At 41.7% G+C, this 25,191-nt stretch overlaps 1 protein-coding gene across 1 annotated transcript; it reads right to left on the bottom strand.

Annotated features, from left to right (window-relative positions):
- Positions 1 to 11,501: 11,501 nt before the first annotated feature.
- On the bottom strand, positions 11,502 to 24,315 carry exog (exo/endonuclease G). The gene is made up of 6 exons (XM_066716651.1): positions 24,117 to 24,315; positions 23,514 to 23,663; positions 22,370 to 22,509; positions 22,052 to 22,128; positions 21,659 to 21,773; positions 11,502 to 14,525 (listed from the first exon to the last, which is right to left on the bottom strand). Exons 1-6 carry the CDS (start codon positions 24,256 to 24,258, stop codon positions 14,079 to 14,081), a joined length of 1,071 nt encoding a protein of 356 aa, XP_066572748.1. The 5' UTR covers positions 24,259 to 24,315; the 3' UTR covers positions 11,502 to 14,078.
- Between the last annotated feature and the right edge of the window lie 876 nt (positions 24,316 to 25,191).

Here is a 25,191-nt window from a genome sequence, read left to right as displayed (position 1 = left end):
GCTGACAGGGTTATCCCAGCAGAGAATTGCCTGGAGAGCTGAGCTGTGAGTGGCACAGCGGCATGCCAGCACTGTACCGCGGGCGGCGCGTTGCTCTCGGTGTGACAGAAGCTCTCCTTGCAGGAAACTCTCTCCTCTCCTAGGAAGCCTGATCTGACATTTGTAAGCAGTTCATTTAGTTGAACTGAGTGAGGCAGCTAGAGTTCAAAAGTGAAATAAAGTGGTTCATTAAAAAAACAGCTAACATTTTGATTGTAGTTGACGTAAACAATAATACAAAATTGAGTCATGGCAAATACCACTAATCTTTGGGGCAAGTGTGATAGTTATATGTAATGTACTGTAAAGTAATATACAACCTTATTATTTTGTGATGCTCTCTGCACCAAGGCAGAGCAGACTTTAAAAACAAGACAACGGGTCTCATGCTTGCGATTAAGTTAAATAAAAGCATATTCAAACGATGAGTTTCCACAAATCAAGAAGTCCAGCTTTCCTACTATACATAAATGGTAAAACAGCTGAAGACTCAAAAACTTGCAGACCAACATGAAAGACAGAACAATAATTTATTAATATGAAGAGCAATATTCAGATACAGATTGTAGACACCTGTGCAAGGGAATGGACACAGCGTTTGAACAACAGGGCAGAAGCCAGAGCCCAATAAACCCAAAGGGAAAAGCAGCAGCATTTGAATTAATTAGTTGCCTGGACTCTGCACAAATCCCTGGGTTACTTTGAGTGAATCCACAGAATCTAGGAATTACAAAACTGTCCCATCATTACCCCGGCATAATCCCTGTTCCTCCTTCCCCACCCACCTCGCTGGTTCAGCAGATAATACACAGGGGTGTATCTTGGGAGCAATGGGATGAAAGCCAGGCCTATTTATAGATAGATGATTATTGTTTTTGAGTGTTTGTTTCCAATGGTGCTGAAAAACCGCATTCAGAACAAAACAAAATAGCCGATAGCTTTCCAAAAATGAGGCAACATTCATCATAAACACAACACAGCAAGATTCCATCATTTTCTCTTTTGCTAATAACAATGACCTAGAAAAGGGATTTTGGATATTTTCCATCAGGAGTATTAGCCAGCTGTCGTGGTATTTATTTTTTTAAAGAGAGCTCTATTCCATTTCATATTAATTAATTATTTCCCTCAGCCAGTGGTTGACGAAGCCGTGTTAAACTAATGAAGTCCACATGAACAGAATGACTAGGAAACCACGTTCATATTTATCATTAACCCCCTAAGAAGCTGATTAAAGGAAGATGACCTAAACTGGAGGGGACTGAGAGGGCTTTCCCCACATGTTTTAAGATGGTGCATCACAAATGTATGACCTTTTTCTATATTCACAGACTGTGCCATTTCTCTATTCCAGTCAGTGGTAATGAGGAAGCAACTTCTGACAATTGAGTTCACTCCTAAGTAAAATGGTGACAAAATGTAATTGAATTAGAAAAGGGAATATGATTTAATCTGACTATAACTGTACAGGTGGCTCGGCTTATAATAAACTTCAGCCACAGTGAGAAATTGAATTAGCCTTTGTAAATTAAGCTGGTAGCTCATTTAGATTGGCAGGAGATCGCTGATTGGTTCATAAATTCTGAGCTTGTTGAAAATAATGGAAAAAGGGAAACTCATACTTGCCTTAAGTGGAAAACAGTCCTCAACACAACGGTGACTAAACAATGTCAGGATTTCATTATTTACATCTTGTATTTATCTCTGTATTGGTTCATTCATTCATTTGTTTGTGTTATTTTGTTTTCTTATTTATTCATTCACTTATTGACTTTTCTCAGGTTGCAGGACCAACAATAAGGTAAAATTGAGATTTGTCCAACTGGTCAGTTTTCAATCAAAAGAGTAAAGGGGAAAAAGGGTGAGGTTTCATATGAACAGCTTTTCTACCCTTCGGATGACCCTGCGCTTCACCAGGGTATTATGAAACCTACAAACAAAATGTAGCTTTTGTCATGAGAGGAGAATCACGAAAACCTGCCAGCTGTATTTACAATGAATTGCTTAGTCTAAATATTCGATTCCGCTTTATATTCTACAACAAACAAAAACAAGTTTGCCTTTATATATTAAAGTGAGTACGTAAACATGTTAGCAGAAAAGCATGCTTCCCTTATTTCCTCCTTTTGTTACCCAATAGTTCAACATATAGAACTAATTAAGCCTGCCTGTACTTCCTAATTGATTAGCTGTTCTTTAGCTGTAGTCCTTTATTTCTTAGCAATCAGGTTTTCACTATAAAACGACTCGTCGCCCCCCAGCAGTGCAGTTAAATTGCCCTGGTGAAGTCCATTTGTATTGCAGGGTAGCGAGGGGCTTTTCGTGCAACGTTGCCCGATGCTAACCTCACTTTCCTCAAAGCATTGGCAAATTGACAGGGTGAAATACCTTAACCTCCCTCTAATCCTTGATCCAGTCCAATCCTTTAATCTCTGCAGCTGTAGGTAAGCTATTGTATTAAAATGTTGATTTAGGAATGGTTACCACTGATAACAACACTGTCATGAACTATAATATGCAGGTAAGTGGGTCTTACTTGTTTATTGTTTAACGCGATATCCAATCTGCAGATTTCAAATGTGCAAAGGGTTGAGCAACTTGTGCCGAGGCACGAAAAGGTTTTTGCACCAAACTGTTACTGGCATCAATCTGAATTGAGAAGGTATATCAACCCTGCAAAGATAGAAGTTAGGAATAGTTCTTCTATTAAATATTTATTACTTTTTTCCCCACCATTTACACTGACCTTACCTGCATTATTTGTGCGGTCATTGGGATCACCAGCACCATTTCAATAACCAAAGAAATGGAAGCAAAGAAAATAAATGCCAGGTCTGATACAGAAGTGCGTTCAGTCTGATATAATGGCTTATAACAGCGGTCAGTGTTTGTTTCTACAGTAGTGCATCACACGACCCAACCACCCATCTCCGGACCGTGTCAGTCCGCTGGAGGATGACAGGTTGATGAGTGTTGAGGAGCAGGCTTGGTTACATTCTGACAAGTTTTAAACCTCGACACTCTACAAAGCGTGACACACTGGAAGCTTGTGTAGCTTCCATTCTGTGCGGTTCCTGCAAGTGACATAAAAGCCGATAAAAGCTTCCTGCTTCTCAAATCAGTTTTAGGAGCCATTATTTAGTTACTTTTTGGCACTGCGTACATTTCAACACTGTTTTTGATTTTATTATTGTAGTACTCTAGTCCTTGATAGCTCGTAAATAAACTCCACACCTGTTTACTAGCATGACCTTCATGTCCTGCTGGCTTATTAGGTTTCTTTATACTTCACAGGACCTTGAGAGCATTGCTTGGCTAAGAACCACAAATCAAAGTCAGGTCAACAGAACATTTGCTGTAACATAGACGGCCCGGCTACCGCTCAGTAAAGATTCACCTGTTTCCTTTTTCATGGACACAAATTAAGCTGTATGTTTTCCTCTTTTATTTTAAAGACATTAAAAAAGTTAATCTGTCATTTCACGAGGCCCTTTAAAATTTAATTTTAAGCCTATCGATCCTTTTCTGATAAGTTGCACATTGTTCTTCAAAACTTGGATTTCTGATTCTATATTTATTTCTCATTATGTCTTAAAGATTAAACTGTTCATTGATGGTCTGTTGGTTTGTAAAAGCTGGTGTCCATATCTCTGCGAGTAACAATAGCAGATCATTGTCAGGCCTGATTTTTGAGGCAAACGAGCTCACAGTGTAACATTCAACTGGTGGGTGTATCAAAGTTTAGATTTAGCCCTTTGTCTCTTCCTTGTGGGATCTCCTTCACATTTCATCTCCCGGACTTTCTCTCGCCTGGAACAAAAGATGACATTGTTGGGATCTGATTGTGGTTTTCAAAATCATAAGAGGCACTGACACAGTCAAAGTTAATTATGAGTTCAAACGCAGCAGAGTAGGACCTGAGGACTCGACTGGATAGTAGGCGTTCGATGTCCACAGTGGCACCGCACCGGTTCAGGCTAATGGCAAGGTTACAACTCAGGCCAACAACAGTTGTGTAATACTCCTCCACAGCACTGGAGGACTTGAGAAGAAAGGGATAGTGGGTTTCAATATAAAAAGTATAGGGGGTTTAGTTTACATAGTTTATATAGCAAGTTTACTCATTGACATGTGTATTTCATACTTCAGTTTGAATGTGTATTATTGTTGTTCTTGGGCTCTTAATAGTGCATGATAATAATATTATAAAAAAAGTAAACTGAATTATATTTAACAGGGGAAAAGAGTACAGAATGTATTGGACTGGACTTCAGCACCTGTTAAGTGAGCAGAGAAGGTACGCTTATATCTTTACAGGTTGGCCAAAGCATTGTGTGAGAAACTTCAGTGTTTTTGTAGACCACCTGTTTACTAAACGTTCACATTGTCCGAGTCTCCCCTAGATTGCCAAGAGAGGAAGTTATTTTTCTCCATTGGCCAAACGGATGCATGCGAGCCAGGTTAGAGAACACACTGAAACAGGTGGCGCATTGTGCTAACACAGGGTCTTGCTTAAGAAGACTTTTAACAGATAAACAATCCATTACAAATGCCTATATAATGGGTTGGAAAGTTCAGTTATGAAATAGGGATCGCACATTCTTTCCATTAGGAAGATGAGTGCTGATACTGGAATAATCATTTGGGAAGTTAACACATTGATTTAATGGGCAATTTAAAAAAGACCCCATGTTTCTCAGTCGGCCATACATTATGAACAGATGTATATTTTGTATGTGTATTATTTCTACTGTATTCTTCATAAGGAACATACTTCTACTGCTACAACTACTAATATAATAACACATATTATTGTCAAAGAATTCAAGGAAAAGGACCGTTACATTTCACATTTGCAATTAATTAGTGATATTTTAAAATACTTTCTACTGCTGCCAGGGAACTCAATTTTACATCTTCCTGCTTGTAAATCAAATTCCTGTTCCTTTGCCTTCCAAGACAGTAGAAAGTGTGTTTAATACACAGGGACACATGCATTGGGTTTTGTCAGCAAGGTTCAAAGATCCAATGGTTTCAAATGAATCACTAGACTCCGCTGTAGGGATGAACTGAAAATCATGCCAAATTGACCTCAAAAAATGGGAGGATAAAGCACTCGATCAGCCTCTGTTAAACATGACTTGTAGCAACGCCATAAGCAACTTCAAACAGAGGGGCATCAATGTAGCTGAGCTGTACATTATATACATACATGTTGTGGCAGTGTGAGAGGCAAGGCTAGGGTCAGGGCGGGTCTTTCAGTGGAGGAGATTACAAAACTCCTCCAGGACTCCAAACCCCAGAAGCCAGCAGGGCTTCTGATGGCCATAGCCGCGCCCACCACTTCCCCTATAAAAGGAAGAAGGAAGCAAACCAGTGTGTGCATGCTTGGCTGGGGGGTAGCAAGGTGCACAGGAGAGAGGAGAGAGGAAAGCTCACAGTTGGATGGATTCACTGGCTTATGACCCTTTTGCTGGACCTGGACCATTCTCCCTCTTAAACCCCGGACTGTCTGACAACCCCCCACCGGTAATGAACTTTGATTATGGACTGCAACTAAACTTCAACAATCCCTAACTATACATTGGACAGCTAAGCTGTTTCCCAGGGTTAACAAAAACAGACAAACCAAACAAAAGTCTTGAGGGGTTAGGCAGTCTCGTGGTCAAAAGGGTCATAAGCCAGTGAATCCGTCAACTGTGAACTTTACCCTTCATTCTCCTGCTCTTCCGCTCTTGCCTCTCTCCGTTGTCTTCTCACCCTCCTGTAAACCTTGCTACCCCAGCCAAGCATGCACACACTGGTTCGCTTCCTTCTTCCTTTTATAGGGGAAATGGTGGGCGCGGCTATGGCCATCAGAAGCCCTGCTGGCTTCTGGGGTTTGGAGTCCTGGAGGAGATGTTTTGTAGTCTCCTCCACTGAAAGACCCGCCCTGACCCCAGCCTTGCCTCTCACACTGCCACAATGTATAGCTGTGAAGGACATTCATGTGTGAAATGCAATCCAGTCTTGTACACTCAGACGTGGAAGGTGTATCTATGTTCTCTACCTATACACAGTTAGGTCCATAAATATTGTGACAGTGACACAATTGTCATCATTTTGGCTCTGTACGCCACCACAATGGATTAGAAAGGAAACAATCAAGATGTGCTTTAAGTGTAGACTTTCATTTTTAATCTGAGGGTAGTTGCATCCAAATTGGGTGAATGGTATAGGAATTACACCCATTTTTATATGTGGTCCCCCCAATTTTAGGGGCTCAAAAGTATTTGGACAAACTAACATAACATGAATTAAATTGTGAGTTTCCATACTTGGTTGCAAATCCTTTGCAGTCAATGACTGCCTGAAGTCTGGAACCCATAGACATCACCAGATGCTGGGTTTCTTCCCTGGTGATGCTCTTCCAGGCCTGCACTGCAGTGTCTTTAGTTCCTGCTTGTTGTTGGGGTGTTTTGTCTTCAGTTTTGCCTTCAGCAAGTGAAATGCTTCTCAATTGGATTCAGGTCAGGTGATTGACTTGGCCATTGCAGAACATTGCACTTCTTCACCTTAAAAAAGTATTGGGTTGCTTTCGCAGTATGCTTTGGGTCATTGTCCATCTGCAAAGTGCCGTCCAATGAGTTTTGAAGCATTTGGCTGAATCTGAGCAGATAATATAGCCCTGAACACTTCAGAATTCATCCTGCTGCTTTTGTCAGCAGTCACATCATCAATAAATACAAGGAAGACAGTTCCCCTGGCATCCATACATGCCCATGCCATAACATGCTTCACAGATGAGGTGGTATGCTTCAGATCATGAGCAGTTCCTTCCCTTCTCCATACTCTTCTCTTCCTGTCATAGTTGATCTTTGTCTCATCTGTCCATAGCATGTTGTTCCAGAACTGTACAGGGGTCTTTAGATGTTTTGTGGCAAACTCTAATCTGGTCTTTCTGTTTCCTGTTTACATGTTGTGGTAAACCCTCTGTATTTACTCTGGTGAAGTATTCTCTTGATTGGTGACTTAGACACAGATATGCCTACCTCCTGGAGGGTGTTCTTGATCTGGCCAACTGTTGTGAAGGGGTTTTTCTTCACCAGGGAAAGAATTCTTCTGTCATCCACCACAGTTGTTTTCCGTGGTCTTCCTGAGTTCACCAGTGCATTCTTTCTTTTTAAGAATGTACCAAATAGTTGATTTGGCCACACCTAATGTTTTTGCGCTCTCTCTGATTGGTTTGTTTTGATTTCTAAGGCAAAACTGAAGGAAAAACACCCCAAGAAAAAGCAGGAACTAAAGACAGCTGCAGTGCCGGCCTGGCAGAGCATCACCAGGGAAGAAACCCAGCATCTGGTGATGTCTATGGGTTCCAGACTTCAGGCAGTCATTGACTGCAGAGGATTTGCAACCAAGTATTGAAACTCACAATTTAAATCATGAGTATGTTAGTTTGTCCAAATACTTTTGAGCCCCTAAAATTGGGGGGACCACATATAAAAATGGGTTTAATTCCTACAATGTTCACCCAATTTGGATGTAACTACCCTCAAATTAAAGATGAAAGTCTACACTTAAAGCACATCTTGATTGTTTTCTTTCTAATCCATTGTGGTGGCGTACAGAGACAAAATGATGACAATTGTGTCACTGTCCAAATATTTATGGACCTAAATGTCCTTCTCCAGACCTGAAAGAAACATCCATCAAAACATATATCCCAGGGTTAAAAACTGCATTTTTCTAAATAAGATTGATCGAGGTAATCACCCTATTATGACTTCCTGCTCATTTTAATGCTCTGGGGTTTCAACTGTGCATTTGCTATAGTCTTCCGATTTAGACAACTGCTTTCAATGTGGTTGGATTTGAATTGCCGGCCACAGAGGCTCGCAGTTGATGGTTATTGCCAATTACTCCCAACTTAGCGATTGCCTTTGAGGTCAACCACACTCAAAGTGCTGTAGCTGTTGATGGGAGGCAAATGGTTCAGTGAAGCTAAGTGGTACGATGTGGATAACAAGGCTTTCAACACAGCCTAACTAAGTGTCTAAGTTCATGACATTGAAAACATTGAAACCTACTGCCCATTCCAAGAATACTCCCCATTCCTAGAAACAATGTTGATGAAGAACAACATCTGACAAAGTATAATTGTTTTGCTGTAGATGAATACAATCCCTGCCCTGTAGGGCCCAATATATGCTTTGATAAACACAGGGCACATTGTCGAAGGTGGTGCCAGTATTTGTCAAAGGTACAACTGTATCAATGAACATTCTGTTTCAGGAGAAGCAGGTAAAACAGAATCTCCTCTTCCAAGACAATGACTTTCAAACACCTGCATTACACATCTTGAGTGTTACATTCCTAGTTACTCTAAGTATGCAGTCTTATTTCAGTCCTTTTGCTTCCCCAGGACTGCACAAATCCCTGAAACACTGGCTTTCCCTCATGCAGCTGTAGCCTGAAAATGCGACATTCACATTTTAGCAGACTATATATATGTGACCTACGGGTCCCAAAAAAATCTGCTTCGTTCTAGATGTAAAGTATGTCATGACGTGGCTCATCTAAGTACTTGGATCTCTGTCCCGTCTGGATTAGCACGACTGAAATTAAGCACAGCCCTCACCCTCGCGTTAATACTGTGCAATAAACTGGGTTAGGATCATTTTTGTGGGCATGTCCTTAAAGTCATCAGTGCACTTGGACTGATCCTCAGAGGAAGACCGGTATGATATGGACTTATTATCACAAGACAGTGGGGTGTAACAGACTTGATCAGAGGATCTTTTCCAGATCAGCAGGGACACACGCACCCGGGGACACAAATGGAAATTGGTCTTCAAGGCATTCAAGACAGAAAACAGGAGACACTTCTTCACACAGAGAGGCGTCACAATCTGAACAAACTCCCCAGCGATGTGGCTGAAGAGACAATTTGGGAACATTCAGAAACAGACTGGATAGGATCCTTGATCACTTAGTTATTAATGGACACCAAACGAGCACGATGGGGCGAATGGCCTCCTCTCAAATTTTAAACTTTCTTATGTTCTTGTGTGTATAGACCCTTGAAATAAGTTAATAGACAGCCTGTGAAAGATTATCATTTTCCATCTGGAACCGCACAAAGAACTGGCAAGATATGAGAGGGGTTAATACTTTATGGCCTCCTCTCTATTGGACACTTTATGTTCTGATTTAAATTAGCAAATTTCCTCTATAAGATAGAAGATATTCATTAAACCTACCTTTTATTTAATTAAATGTTATGTATATGTAGGTATCAGAGGGACACAAAATAATAACACCACACGAGACGTATTGCGTTTTTATTTTCTCTAGCAGACTAATTACCAGTGACAGTGCCCAGACTTAAAAGACCCTACAGATCTGGTTGTTGTTGACCCACCAGTGCCCTACAAACAGTGACACAAAATGTCATGTGTGCTCCCGGAGATTAACAAGGTTGGGATTGAGTCACTTCACATGCAGCAAAGTACTCCTGACTAGAAGCCAAGTGAGGCAAGGTAGATCCGGCTCAGCGAGAGCTCCCTCCTGCCAGGTTCAATAGCGTGCCGATATTTGCAGATGAAGCCTTCAAGAGGAAACCTGGACTTGGGTTGGGAGACTGAGCAATAGTTATCCGTGTTCGCCATGCTGTACGCATGTGTGGGTTGTGGTGATGCGGCAAGGAAACAGAAGCACACATCAGTGGTGAAAATTAAGGGATTACTTGTAATCTTCCTGAAATCCTGCTAAGAAAGGAAAACTCTCCATAAATCTTCATCTGACGTAAAATGAAACCAAATAACGGGTATGCTTTTCTAGGAATTTACCTTTGTTAATGACTTCAAATATCTCTTCCAGGCTTCCAAGAAAGGTTAATTCTCAGAGAATAATGTTGAAAAACAATCTTCCCCCACAATAGGATTAATTACACATTTACAGATTAGAAACAAATTGTAATTCTGAGTTCTAATGATTAGACTAGTAACTGCTTTAACCAAGGTTAGGTCAGAGAAGTCCCAGATGTTAAATTGGTCCAAATCGGATCCCCTATGCAAAACTGTCAAAAAAAAAAAAAAAAAAAAAAAACCTGTGCCCTTTCTACCAAAACCAATTCCCCTGAGCGGAGAGGAGCGCTTGTTTACTGATCTTAATGCTGTGTGAACTAAGAATAAGAACAAATTCCAACACAGGGACACCGATCTCCATGTATATGCAACAGATCAAACAGATGTGAATGACTCTCCAGGTAATTTGACTTGACTGTAATGAGTTTGCTTCTGCTTCACAGTTCGTTAAGAACTCGGTGCGACTGACAAGGTTCATCTCCGAGAGGTCGGTGATTTAGAGTGAGACGGGGAATCGAAATGGTTTAAAACAAATAGAAAAGGGGTGGGGCGCGAAATATGGGATTGATCTGCATAAAGATATCAATAAACGTCGGCTTTGCTGCAGACTTCTAAATATAAACAAACACAAAGACCGACATCTAATCGAGACATGAATACCATTAGTCTGATGATGTCAGCCTTTAAATGCAACACTAACTCCTGTAAATAAGCGACAGTCATTCATGCACACACAAGCATACAGAGCTCATGTGGGCGAGCATTTCAGATGTCTGTGAAATGAATAGCGTAGTTTTCCAAGAACTTATCCCCATTTCACCGTACGATGGAGAAAAAAGCAGCCACCCCCCCCAAGCCACGCTGAAGGTGCCGAGTGGATTTTGAATCAATCAGAATCATTTCCTGCAACTGACAGTGTGTATTAACATATTATGTAATTGCAGGTAGAGGAAATGACACACGCTTATGTGATTTGATTTCAGTCATTGTGATGAGACCGCATCAGGGATTTGACAATTGTGTCTGTTTCCTCGGTGTACGATTGTCTTCTTGTCACTGCTGCTGCTGTAAACAGATTAACTGGACGAATGAACAATGCCAGTACCACTTCCACAAACAACTTATTATCTGGCTTATCTGCATATTCATCACCATCAGCCCATATTGATCCTCTGCTGGATGAGGCTCCACAAGATGTTTCCGCTGGCTTTGATCTACAGCTTCTCTTTCCCATGTCATGCCTGCAAAGTGTACAATTTCATCTTCCCATCTTCTGTGAACTGATTCAGAGATTTCAATGGTTACACAGGCTATTTCCATTAGTGTTCATGAATGATGGTAAACCAAGGTAAAATGTAAAAGGACGTTTTCCTAATTGATGTGGTTACCAATGTGAATATGTAATGGGAAACAACTACCAAATGGACTGATGGGAAAACGGAATTCAATACTTCTGATGAAATTAGTAATAAACCATTCCTGCCTTTACCAGGAAAGTGTTGTACAGACTTTCAAAGTTGTCACATTAACAGTAAATTAATGCATTTGATGTCCCTCTTTTTTAACATCTCACAATTCTGGGATCTGTTCGACACACAGAAACGTATCGCTGACTTTCAGTTCATTAGTCTCTTTAATGCAATTCACAAGATGTTACATGATGTCATTTTATGGCACAAAATGGTTTACTGTTGTCGAAATGTTTAAAACAAAACAAACAAACAAACAAAAAATGCTCTCCTTTTACTCCATCACTATTGTGGAATAACCAGTTTACCTCCCGAACACTGAGCTTTGAGTTCTCCCCGTGAAATGGCAGGAAGGAACACTGTAAAATATGAATTGGCTTATATTTCAAGGGATGGTTATAATGAACAGGTTTATCTCTATATAGATTATATAGACTACCTCTACCTACAATAACGTTGTACTAAAGTTGCACAATAAGGTTAGTTTTACCATGCATTTAGTTGTATTTGCTTTCCGGGAGCACACTATACTTCACCGTTCATTTTCCAAAGCTTGTCTGTGGTTTTACCCAGGCATACTACAATCAATATTTATAAGGGGATGCATTCAAATCAATAAAGGCAACTCACTAAACCTTACCAAGCTACACAGGAGACGTACATTAATATATCTTTACAGGCGGCACCGTTACAATCCGTCCTTTAACTCAAATTAAACTCAGAAATGTCCACAGATAGGGAAATGGCATGAAATGACTCCAGTACGACAGTAAGCACAAATCACAGGAATCTGTACAGCATAAAAAACCTGAACATGGGCTGGAAATGACGCATTGATCACAGTATGGATGGCAGCCACCGATAATTGCCCATTCAGTGAATACTAACGTCCTGCAACTAAAGAAAGCAGACGACCAGGTGTTTCTCCGGAAGGATTTAGTCGGTTAACAAACATGATCACGAGTGCACTTCCCTTTGAGTCACTGCCACCCTGCCGAAGACCGAAAAGAAAGACGTCGCTCTAACTCGATTAACCCACCGACAGAGGAAGTATCTGTTCGAGAGATTCTCAGGAGAGCGGTAAATGGCAGGTCTGTGCTACAAAAACAAGGTCATCTCCTTTAAACTGATTACATCTCTGCAACTTAGCATGAGGTAATGATCACGGGAAGACCGTTATTACGAAGGAAATGGTTTCAAAGCGCGCACAGGGAGAGTGAAGCACACCCAAACTCAATGGAAAAGGATTTGTGTACAAGTGAAAGTTTGACAGAAAGAAATGTGGGCATAAAAAAAAAAAACGAATATGGTCATTTAAGGTCGTATCGATCTGTAAATCCTATTTATGTCTGGTACGTTCCCTTTGTTGTGCAAGTGTTTACGTATGTCTCTTACAGGTCTCACACATTAGAAACAGATCCTCATATTGTGAACGTTTTACAAAATGCTTCTTGCACTGCTCCAGCAGAGTAAAGACTAATCACATTCAGAAACACTCAACTTTGGACTGGCTCAGAATTAACTTCTGCCCAGAATATTTTTATAATATTTTTGGTTTGTCCTCCATGTATGAAAGTTTTGCATCTTGGGTTCCTCCAAACCATATTCAAAGAAATGAGATTCAGGAATTTAAACAAAAGAAGAATAAAAAAATTATATACTTTCCCTATAAAAAGTAATTAAGCACATACTGATTGATTAAAATGAACTACATCACACAACAAAAATGTGCCAAAGTTGTTTTCATATCTGGTTGCTTTATCCAACGACTTAAGGGCTTTACAACTGTCCCCTCAACAACACAATCTTGTTGTTAGTGGGCTGTTATCTACCTTAGGGCCTAATCTGTTTGCTATTTGTCTGTTTAAGTAAAATATTTATCTTTCAAATTGGCAAAGTGTCACTTAGATATCCATTAATCAGCCTAACAACTGCTGTTCCCAGACTTTATTCTGACGTGTGACCTGGACCCGAGTTCAGCCGAGATATCGATTCCTATTACTACACATCCAGCAGAGTCTTGCCCATTGTGAGGGTGAAGGCCAAGTAATACATATTGATTAGAAGAATTCAATTAGCCTGGAAATCCAGTGGCAGTGTCATAGCTCTGTAACTTCTTAAGCACCGAGTAATACGTCACTTTCACAGCAAAAAACTTCCACACAAAACATCTGGGTTTAACTTTTCTATGCACAAGCCTAAATAGCAGGAATTGTTTGTTTTGAAAGCACATCTGAGCAGCTCTACACAGCTGAGTGGCCTTGGTTTTCACAGAGATTGCACATCACAGCTTGTGGTGTCGTTAGCACAGCCACCCACAGGGAATGCAAATGCATGCAAATGATCAATCAATGAGGCAAAACGAGTCCTTCCTACGGAAAGTACTAACGACAGGAGTTCATACTGTACTGGGGAACATACTGTATCACACCTATTCCCGATTCTTAGTCAATGCTCCTTTTCTAAAAACAATTAAAACAATTTAATAAAAGTGCAGGGAAAACCCAATGAGCTGGATTATGCAACGAAGAAAAAGTAAAAAAGAGGTAAATGTCTAAAGTAGAGACAACGACAACCCCAATACTCTGGAGAACTGCAGCACAAACCTATTTACCTATTTATAACTCAAAAACGACACTCCCTCGATGCTCAGAGGACACATTCAAATGGGTTTGAAATGATTCTCCGGTGTCTTATGTGACGAAGCCCTTCTCTCCAAACATTATCCTGACTTGCTCTCACGGGCAGCCGCCGATCCCAGTTCCCTCCTCTTCTCCTCGTACAGCCGGAGCAGATAGTCATCGGGCTCGATCCCGGCCTCCTTCAGTTCGGACATGAACTTCTCCAGCCTGGGCAGAGTCCTGGCGCCGCTCACCTTGCGGCCCGTGATGTACAGCGTGAATTCCCTGAAGTCCATCAATCGGCACGTGTCTGCCTCACACAGGCTCTGAACGGGTCGCTCGAGCTTGGGGAAGAAGGTCAGGCCCGAGATCTTCTCCAGGTCCTCGAGGCCCACCTGGAACCGGGTGAGAGGGTGGTCGAAGCCAATCGGGCGGTTGGGCACCACGAAGGCACCCAGTGCTAGGGGTGCAAAGGACGACTGGTTTCTTTGCACCAGGACGACTTTGTAGAGGTGTGTGGGGACAGCGACGTCGTCCTGACCAATCACCTACATTGAAACGAAAAGAAAGCAGGAAACCCAATAAATAACACACCCGATGCACCAGAGAAAAAGGCATTATCATTAACAAACACAAAGGAGTAGTTTATGGCTGTTGCTGGAAAATTTGAACCATCATTTTTAATTAACCAATATAATTAACCCTATAATAGCTTGTGTGCAGCATGAGATTAGATGGATTTTACAGTCATTAGAATCATATTTACCACTGTAACCTTCATATAAAGTTAGTGGGTGCTTAAGTTAAAATTGTGTAGGTGGGAAATCAATTTATTTCATGCAGAACTATAGAGAAGTAGACCAATTATGCAGTTTATAGCGTCTACCCGGGAGGAACACTAATTGCTATATGCTTCTGTGTCATGACAAGGCAAACACAAATTCAATACCACGTACTCAAGGTACAATTCAGGCTTCAGCCCTTATTGGAGAGTTTTGTTTCTTGATCAGAGCTCTTTTCATCATTCATGTCGGTTGTTAAGTACATCTCCTTGGGGAGCTGGAAGAAAAGTGTGTGTGTGGGAGTTTAAGTGCGCGAGTGCGCGTAATGGGGGGGAAGTCAGAACAACAGGCGGACCTTTCCTTTAAATAAATCCATTAATAGAGAAATCCACAGCCCGGCGTGTTTTTCTGCTTCACCGCGATCGGCCGGGAAGTGCAACGCTGACCTCCCAAGGACAGAGAAGGAAACCGATCGTTCATTTTCAAACTCGGCCCGTCTGGCATCACAAAAGCTCACAACCCAATACCCTCAAAGCCAAGAGCAGAGTCACAGCAAGTCTCTGAAGCTCGCTATAACACTTGTAACCTTATTTTAATCTGCCAAGTCAATGCCCAGGGGGGTGAAGAAGAATTTAATACAGTAAGACTTAATACAGTATGGGATTTGTGTGTAAAAATATAATTTTGTTTATAGCAAGGGTGACATTTAGTGCAATTTTCCCCCTCAGACACAGAGCTACACTTTCCCCCCCTATTTATAAAAGAGAAATATCTTGACATTTGAGCACTGAGCACCTGTAATCAAAAGGAAATGGTAAATGGCTCAGAAATACATACGTACCGCAAAGCACGATTAACACAAACAATTATGTTGACATTCACTTCCTACAGGTTTGACCATTTATTTTTAATAAGGCGCTGCCAGTTTACAACAAAAAGACATTAAACATTAATCAGAAGAATACATTAATGTCGTCTCACCTCTGTCCGTAACTGCAGAAATCACAATGTTTGCATTTGCCTCAGGTGAGAGGAATTGCAGCTTTTACACAGAAGCCAAAACCCCTTCTGCCACTAATAACATTGAGAATGAGAGATTTACTTAGCGATAGTGGGCAAACACCAGCCAGATGGCTGCGCTCGGCACTGTCTAATTACATTGGAAATGGTTTCTTACTACCGATATTTAGTTTTCTCTGTGAAGTGAGCTGCCACCTTATATGCCATTATTGCGGAAAGGAGACATGCCCGTTCAAGGGGTAATTTGGGTGCTTTCAACGATGTACCACAAAACGACATTCTCAATTGAAGTTTAACACCCTAATTGTTAATCGCCAAGCTTAATCATGACTTGTTATGCAATCTGTGATACCAAGGTCTCCAAAATATCACCCTTCTGTGCTGGCAGAAACAAGGCAACCCTCAGGATGCATATATATATCACCCCCTCTCTGTATTAAGTCATGAACACAATAAACTATGTATGAATTTGTTTCAAGTCTTCAAAATCATGAAAGGCATCGACCACATCAAACCAGAGGAGCTTTTCCAGATCAGCAGGGACACACGCACCCGGGGACACAAATGGAAATTGGGCTTCAAGGCATTCAAGACAGAAAACAGGAGACACTTCTTCACACAGAGAGGCGTCACAATCTGAACAAACTCCCCAGCGATGTGGCTGAAGAGACAATTTGGGAACATTCAAAAACTAGACATCATATGACATGGGATATGAAGGAAAAAAGATTTTAGAAAGAAATCTTCTGTTTCGAACGACAAATAAACTGCAGGGGAAAAATGCAGCCTCACACCAGATCTGCAGGCTGGCGATACCCTTCTCCACAGTCCTGCCGGTGTGGCTCTAATCAGACGCCTCCCATGCCAGCTCCACAGCACAGTGCCAGGGGCATCTGTGGGGTTCCCTAAAATGTTCTGTCCGTCTGCTTGGTGTTTAAGCAGTTTCTCTGAAAAGCATTAAGGCCTGCCGGTCACGCTGAGAGCACTGTCGTACGAAAACACGCTTTAATTCAGAGTAAACAAAGTCAACAGGCCTGCGTATTAAGCCCGTGATCGTGACAGGTAGGATGCCATGGCAGCTGTCCGTGATGATTTAGCCGGAGACACACATCGGAGGCGCACAAGGGAAGCTGTGCAAGTGGTCCCCGCTGAGTGTGGCTGTTATTATACTCTACACATCGCCTTGGCAGCAACAGAGAGGGCACCAAAATGCGTTTCTCCCCAGATGGCTTACAGAAAATAATAGAATTCATTCCAGATTAATAAACATCATCTTTTCGCCGTAGACTTCCTCATACTGACAGGGCAACAAATCCTCTGGGCATGAGCAGGAAAAAGGTTAACCCAGAATAATGTGCGTTTATGGCTGACTTGTTTTTTCAGAAGGTCGAGATGCGTTTCTTTTCCGGGGGATGAGTTTCGAAGACTCTTCCTTGCCCGCCTGACACAACTAGGGCTTCCTGTTTGCACGTAGCCAAACGGAAAACTAACAGTGTATTACAGTGTGTAACTGTACTGTTCAATAGCGACAATTGGATAATATTCAGTCGTGGGCCGACACCTGGCAGATGAAATTCAATGTGGACAAGTGCAAGGTATTACAGGCAGGTAACAAAAATGTCCACTATAATTACACTATCAGAGGAACAGAACTAGATGAAGTAACGCATGAGAAAGACCTAGGAGTCTACGTGGACTCCTCACTTTCTCCATCCAAACAGTGTGGGGAAGCAATAAAAAAGGCAAACACAATGCTAGGGTATATTGTCAAAAGTGTAGAATTGAGAACAAGGGCAGTGATGTTCAGACTGTACAATGCACTAGTTAGAGCTCATCTGGATACTGTGGACAGTTCTGGGCTCCACACTTCAAGAAAGATATCGCTGCTCTAGAGGCAGTTCAGAGGAGAGCAACCAGACTTATTCCAGGTCTGAAGGGAATGTCCTACTGATAGACTGAGGACCTGAACCTTTTCACCCTGGAACAGAGGAGACTACGTGGGGACTTGATCCAAGTCTTCAAAATCATGAAAGGCATCGACCACATCAAACCAGAGGAGCTTTTCCAGATCAGCAGGGACACACGCACCCGGGAACACAAATGGAAATTGGGCTTCAAGGCATTCAAGACAGAAAATAGAAGACACTTCTTCACATAGAGAGGCATCACAATATGAACAAACTCCCCAACGATGTGGCTGAAGAGACAATTTGGGAACATTCAAAAACAGACTGGATAGGATCCTTGGATTACTTAGTTATTAATGGAAACCAAACAAGCACGATGGGGTGAATGGCCTCCTCTCGATTGGACACTCTCTTATGTTCTTATGTTCTAACCGTGTACAATGCTGCTGCAGGAGAATTGAGTGCCACATCTGAAACAGTTCCACACTCGTGTACCTTGCATCACAATTCCACAACGGATTCATTTTAATTGAAACGCAGGATTAATACTGTATTAAAGAGCTTTGCATGAATCATAATCTACTAAAAGAAGGTGTAATTCTGTTATACGCCGGTATTGTTCACGTGGATAAATCGTTTCATCCTGCGGCTCTCTCTCTGTTGACATCAATGTGGTTTAATGATATAATATCCCGCAAACATGCCGCTGTCATCCATTGTGACGGAGCAACGGAAGGGGATTTGAGCACAATCCTATCGCAATGATTATTCCGTGCTGCTCGTATTGCTGTGGTGATTAAAGTGCTCGGGAGTTACTAATCTCACACTGAACAAGCAGCGCTGACTTTTACACAATGCATGTTCTCACGGAGATTGATTTTACGGTACTCCAATTTCTTAAAAAATGCATGATTGCATTATTTTCATTCTGCAAAAGCATTGTGTACTATTGACATGAAAACAACTGACCTCTTTAGAGATACTGTTACTTACAGTAGTCCCCTCAAGTTCATCTAATTTATTGGAGTTCTTTGAACATGTAACTGCAGCTGTAGATCATGTGAAAGCATATGATATGATATACTTTGATTTTCAGAAAGCTTTTGATAAGGTTCCACACCAAAGACTGATCCTCAAATTGGAAGCTGTAGGCATTCAGGGTAATGTAAGTAGATGGATTATGAACTGGTTGATGTCTAGGAAACAGAGGGTGTCGATTAGAGGAGTCGCTTCTAACTGGAGTGAGATTGTTAGTGGAGTTCCACAGGGATCAGTACTAGGGCCTGTGCTTTTTCTAATCTATATTAATGATCTGGACTCTGGGATAGTAAGCAAACTTGTCAAATTTGCAGATGATACTAAAATAGGTGGCTCAGCAGATACAATCTCGGCAGCACAGGCTATTCAGAGGGACTTAGATAATATTCAGTCGTGGGCCGACACCTGGCAGATGAAATTCAATGTGGACAAGTGCAAGGTAATACATGCAGGTAACAAAAATGTCCACTATAATTACACTATGGGAGGAACAGAACTAGATGAAGTAACGCATGAGAAAGACCTAGGAGTCTACGTGGACTCCTCACTTTCTCCATCCAAACAATGTGGGGAAGCAATAAAAAAGGCAAACACAATGCTAGGGTATATTGTCAAAAGTGTAGAATTGAGAACAAGGGCAGTGATGTTCAGACTGTACAATGCACTAGTTAGAGCTCATCTGGATACTGTGGACAGTTCTGGGCTCCACACTTCAAGAAAGATATCGCTGCTCTAGAGGCAGTTCAGAGGAGAGCAACCAGACTTATTCCAGGTCTGAAGGGAATGTCCTACTGAGAGACTGAGGAACTGAACCTTTTCACCCTGGAACAGAGGAGACCACGTGGGGACTTGATTCAAGTCTTCAAAATCATGAAAGGCATCGATCACCAGAGGAGCTTTTCCAGATCAGCAGGGACACACGCACCCGGGGACACAATTGGAAATTGGGCTTCAAGGCATTCAAGACAGAAAACAGGAGACACTTCTTCACACAGAGAGGCGTCACAATCTGAACAAACTCCCCAGCGATGTGGCTGAAGAGACAATTTGGGAACATTTAAAAACAGACTGGATAGGATCCTTGGATAACTCAGTTACAGTGAGGGAAAAAAGTATTTGATCCCCTGCTGATTTTGTACGTTTGCCCACTGACAAAGAAATGATCAGTGTATAATTTTAAAGGTAGGTGTATTTTAATAGTGAGAGACAGAATAACAACAAAAAAATCCAGAAAAACGCATTTCAAAAAAGTTATAAATTGATTTGCATGTTAATGAGTGAAATAAGTATTTGACCCCCTATCAATCAGCAAGATTTCTGGCTCCCAGGTGTCTATTATACAGGTAACGAGCTGAGACTCTCTTAAAGGGAGTGCTCCTAATCTCAGCTCGTTACCTGTATAAAAGACACCTGTCCACAGCAGCAATCAATCAATCAGATTCCAAACTCTCCACCATGGCCAAGACCAAAGAGCTGTCCAAGGATGTCGGGGACAAGATTGTAGACCTACACAAGGCTGGAATGGGCTACAAGACCATCGCCAAGCAGCTTGGGGAGAAGGTGACAACAGCTGGTGCGATTATTCGCAAATGGAAGAAACACAAAATAACTGTCAGTCTCCCTCGGTCTGGGGCTCCATGCAAGATCTCACCTCGTGGAGTTTCAATGATCATGAGAACGGTGAGGAATCAGCCCAGAACTACACGGGAGGATCTTGTTAATGATCTCAAGGCAGTGGGACCATAGTCACCAAGAAAACAATTGGTAACACACTACGCCGTGAAGGACTGAAATCCTGCAGCGCCCGCAAGGTCCTGCTGCTCAAGAAAGCACATGTACAGGCCCATCTGAAGTTTGCCAATGAACATCTGAATGATTCAGAGGAGAACTGGGTGAAAGTGTTGTGGTCAGATGAGACCAAAATCAAGCTCTTTGGCATCAACTCAACTCGCCGTGTTTGGAGGAGGAGGAATGACCCCAAGAACACCATCCCCACCATCAATCATGGAGGTGGAAACATTATGCTTTGGGGGTGTTTTTCTGCTAAGGGGACAGGACAACTGCACCGCATCAAAGGGACGATGGACGGGCCCATGTACCGTCAAATCTTGGGTGAGAACCTCCTTCCCTCAGCCAGGGCATTGAAAATGGGTCGTGGATGGGTATTCCAGCATGACAATGACCCGAAACACACAGCCAAGGCAACAAAGGAGTGGCTCAAGAAGAAGCACATTAAGGTCCTGGAGTGGCCTAGCCAGTCTCCAGACCTTAATCCCACAGAAAATCTGTGGAGGGAGCTGAAGGTTCGAGTTGCCAAACGTCAACCTCGAAACCTTAATGACTTGGAGAGGATCTGCAAAGAGGAGTGGGACAAAATCCCTCCTGAGATGTGTGCAAACCTGGTGGCCAACTACAAGAAACGTCTGACCTCTGTGATTGCCAACAAGGGTTTTGCCACCAAGTACTAAGTCGAAGGGGTCAAATACTTATTTCCCTCATTAACATGCAAATCAATGTATAACTTTTTTGAAATGCGTTTTTCTGGATTTTTTTGCTGTTATTCTGTCTCTCACTGTTAAAATACACCTACCATTAAAATGATAGACTGATCATTTCTTTGTCAGTGGGCAAACGTACAAAATCAGCAGGGGATCAAATACTTTTTTCCCTCACTGTATTAATGGACACCAAACGAGCATGATGGGGCGAATGGCCTCCTCTCGATTGGACACTTTCTTATGTTGTTAATGTTTATTTTACCACAATATAGTTTTTTTTGGTCCAACACTACCACCTAGTGCACAGTTCACATAGCTTGATCTCTGCCTAGCTTCATTTGAGTGTTAATCTCTGATCTAAAGAATTGGAAGAATGAATTTCTATTATTATTAATATTAGTAGTAGTATGGAGAGAAGCAGCAGAATAATCTTTACCTTGTATGAAACAGTTTTCTTCCCATCAGGCCCCACCTCAGGCAAAGCTAAAGGCCCTGAAACAATCCAGACATCGTCAAATCTTTTGGTGAGCTCTCTGCAGTACATTTCCAGCCTGTGAATGAAGAAAGAAAGAGAAAAACAAAAAGATGCTTGTTGCTGAATTCAAATAAAATCATTGGGATTCACCATGCAGGAAAGGCAAAAAAAACAAACAAACAAAAAAACTTGTCTGTTCTGTCATATGAAGAAAAAATAATGTTGTAGGTAACATACAAACCATGACACCAAATCCATATTTTATTTTTCACGATTTTGTTTCCAGTTGAAGACTACATTTCACACATCTTAAGGACAAAAGACCCTCAACGCAGATTTCTAGAATTGTCCTACCTGTTCCAGAAGCCAGCGTTGTTTTCAAAGTTCTGTGGTACAATATTAGACAGGTAAAATGTTTCCATCATGGACTGCTGTTGGAATTAAGACGGATAAAAAGCAGGTTAAGAAATTACTATTGATACACTGAAAAAACTAAAGTAAATAAATGAAGGAATAAAACAACAATAGACAACTGACTGACTATAACTGAATCACACAGGATCAGTGGTAAAGTAACCCGTTATGGGGTTCTCAATGACCTTCCTGTGAGTCTGCATCAGGTATACTTCTACATGTATGTTTAAAATCATGAGACCTGTAATAATGAAGTACCTCTGAATGCTTGTTGTCGCCTGCAGGTGCCATGTGTCCCCGTGACCAGCCGCTGTGCAGGTAGTCCTCATTCACCGCTGTGAAGAGAGCGGGCACACGGGGGTCTGGCTTGAACTTGCAGTGTTTTCGGTCGGCTTTCCCTGGGGGTGCAAGCAGGAATACCGTTCAGTTTCCATACTGTTTCAGTTCACAATATAGAGACTAGAGAAGCATATTTTCACTTGCAACTATTCTACCGGAATAAGACACAATTCATTTGGAATAATTACACTATGTAACACAATTTTTGTTCCTGGGTAGTAAGTGTTATTTCCTAATTGCTTATGCCTCACAAGTATAGAAAATGGCTATTATTCCCCACAAAGTTGGCTTTTGTGACCAGGACAGTGATATTTTGAAATTTAACTATTTCCAATGAGAAAACGAGCAAATTTGTGTCTTTTCGTTCACATAAATTAAAAAACAACAACATATGAATCCAAATTAACATTTATACTAAAGTAATACAAAAATGACTACAAAAGATTTAGAAGTGAGGAGTTTCTCTCTGTCATTTGGGGGCTGATTTGTGAAAGTGATTTACAGTATAATCTTAAATCTTGAAAAACTACTCACTTCAAAATCTTTTGTAGTCATTTTTTTATTACTTTAGTATAAATGTTAATTTGGATTCATATGTTGTTGTTTTTTAATTTATGTGAACAAAAAGACACAAATTAAACCGTTTTCTCATTGGAAATAGTTACATTTCAAAATATCACGGTCATGGTCACAAAAGCAGTTTGTGGGGAATAATAGCCATTTTCTTTAGTTTTGAGGCATAAGCAATTAGGAAATAACACTTACTACCCAGGAACAAATTTATATATGTTACACTGTGTTATTTATGGATATTGAGTACAATGTCCCAGCATCCTTAACTGGTAACTAAAACCAACATTATGTCAATTAAAGGTGCTGGAGTTTGTGTGTTTTGAATCACAGTTGTGTGTTAAAACAAGGCAGCATCTTGTGTGGCAAAGTCGATAGTACTTACATTGATTGAGTGAGGTCTTAAATACCATACAGCAGTGGATCCCATAAAAGGGGACTTTTGGGGGTTCATGAAATAGGGGGAAAGGAGCTCAGTTTGACCCACACTTACCTAATAATTTCTCTTTGGACAGGTGCTCAGCCACCCACCTGGGTGTCCTCTTGACCTGGTCATAGGATAATGCATGGCTGGTGTATTGTCTTATTTCTGCCCCAGTCAAAGGAAACCCAAACCGTCCCAAGTCTGTGTAGGCCGGTTCCTCTGGCACACACAAAAAGAAAACTGTCATTTCCCTGACAAACCGAGTATTTCACAGCCCTGCTTTGCTCTGGTGAATGAATGCATGCATCGTGCTGCTGCAACATTTAATACAAAGTAGCATTAATGTTACATTAGAGAGAGGAAACAAAAACGTGCAACAGTAGTCACTAAAACTGGTGTCCTATTTAGGAAAGTCGTTCGCCAGTATCACTGTTCCAGGAAAATATGAAATAGGATGAAGTGCATTTCAAACTAGCAGCGGAAGCTGGAGTAGTCCTGACGCGTGTAGCCTGCAGTGTCCCAGCAGCAGCAATGCAAATGCGGGGCTATATTACAAACCGTGGATTACAGAATCAACCCGGAAGTTACGTATAACAATGGATGAACTGGGAACATGTGTGTGTGTGTTGGGTTATAATGTGCATGTGTAACCCGGCTCTCTTGGTCTCTTACCGCTGTGTTCGGGGCTCTCCGTGTCCCGGATGTCCTGCAGGTACAGTTTGACGCAAGTGACGCATGAGGCCGCGCTCACAGCGGCGCCCAGGACGAACCCCCCCACAAACCTGGAGCGAAACCAGCGCACTCTGGACGCCATCTTGCCTGGGGTTTACACACAGTAACGGCTAGAGATGAGCTCTGACCAGGACAGCACTGTTACCGCCCCTGAGTGCTTAAATAACGAGGAAGTCCTGCAAACTCCCACTTGCGCCAAAGATGGGGACTGCCATCTAGAGACGGGCCAGTGCATCACAGAGAAGACACGTGTACAGCAGGACCTGCATTGCTTTCCATTTATGATACAGGAGGTGGGAAAAATAATAAAAACAACCCAGTTCTCAAGAAGTTTATTTGAATACAATAGATTGGGTCACTTTAAATAGATATATAGAATGTGATGCATTAAGTGGTCTTCCTTTAAGTAGTATAGTTCATTTTGTGGGCAAAGTCATTCCGTGTCGTTCAGGGGTTTTCAAACCATTGCTGGAGTACCCGCTGCCCTGCTGGTTTTTGTTCCAATCGAGGTCTTAATTGAACACTTAATTGATCTAACAAAGCAATATACCATTAAATTAAGTAATTAAAACCTCGGCTGAAACAAAAACCAGCAGGGCAGGGGGTACTCCAGGACGGGTTTGAAAACCCCATGTCTAGTTTTAGGAGGACCTCCAAGTAGTGTAGTGTAAAAAATCCTGGACAGGAGGATAACCTGGGAAGTAAGGTTTCCGAGGAAGGAGGAGAGGAGTTTGAGAGCAAATCAGAGGGCTGTTTCCATTATAACATCCTTTTGACAATCAATGACGACACATTTTCACAATAGATGGACACAGGCGTTGCGTCTGAGCTTTACTCCTCACAGGCACACTATCCTGAGTCTACAGGGATAAACCAAAGCAGCCATGAAAGCACATTTCCATTGTTCTTCACAAGATCTTTATTTGTGTAGTGTACCAGTGCACCTTAGAGTCCAGTTTATGAGCACCATTTGTAGCCAACCCATTTCCAGCTAAATGTTGCCCCGACTTCTCCA

Source organism: Amia ocellicauda, chromosome 2, assembly GCF_036373705.1.
Source record: "Amia ocellicauda isolate fAmiCal2 chromosome 2, fAmiCal2.hap1, whole genome shotgun sequence".
Taxonomy (NCBI): Eukaryota; Metazoa; Chordata; class Actinopteri; order Amiiformes; family Amiidae; genus Amia; species Amia ocellicauda.
The sequence above is the reverse complement of the archived record's forward strand: the minus strand, read 5'-3'. Positions and strand labels throughout refer to the sequence as shown.

Bases quoted from the DNA above. Each gene is read 5' to 3' on its own strand.
- exog (XM_066716651.1), bottom strand. From the start codon at position 24,258: ATGGCGTCCAGAGTGCGCTGGTTTCGCTCCAGGTTTGTGGGGGGGTTC. The intron at 22,510-23,513 runs GTAAGTGTGGGT...TTGCACCCCCAG, and splicing joins GTCCAAAGAGAAATTATTAG to GGAAAGCCGACCGAAAACAC. The intron at 14,526-21,658 runs GTAAAGATTATT...GTTTCAATGTAG, and splicing joins AGAAAACTGTTTCATACAAG to GTGATTGGTCAGGACGACGT.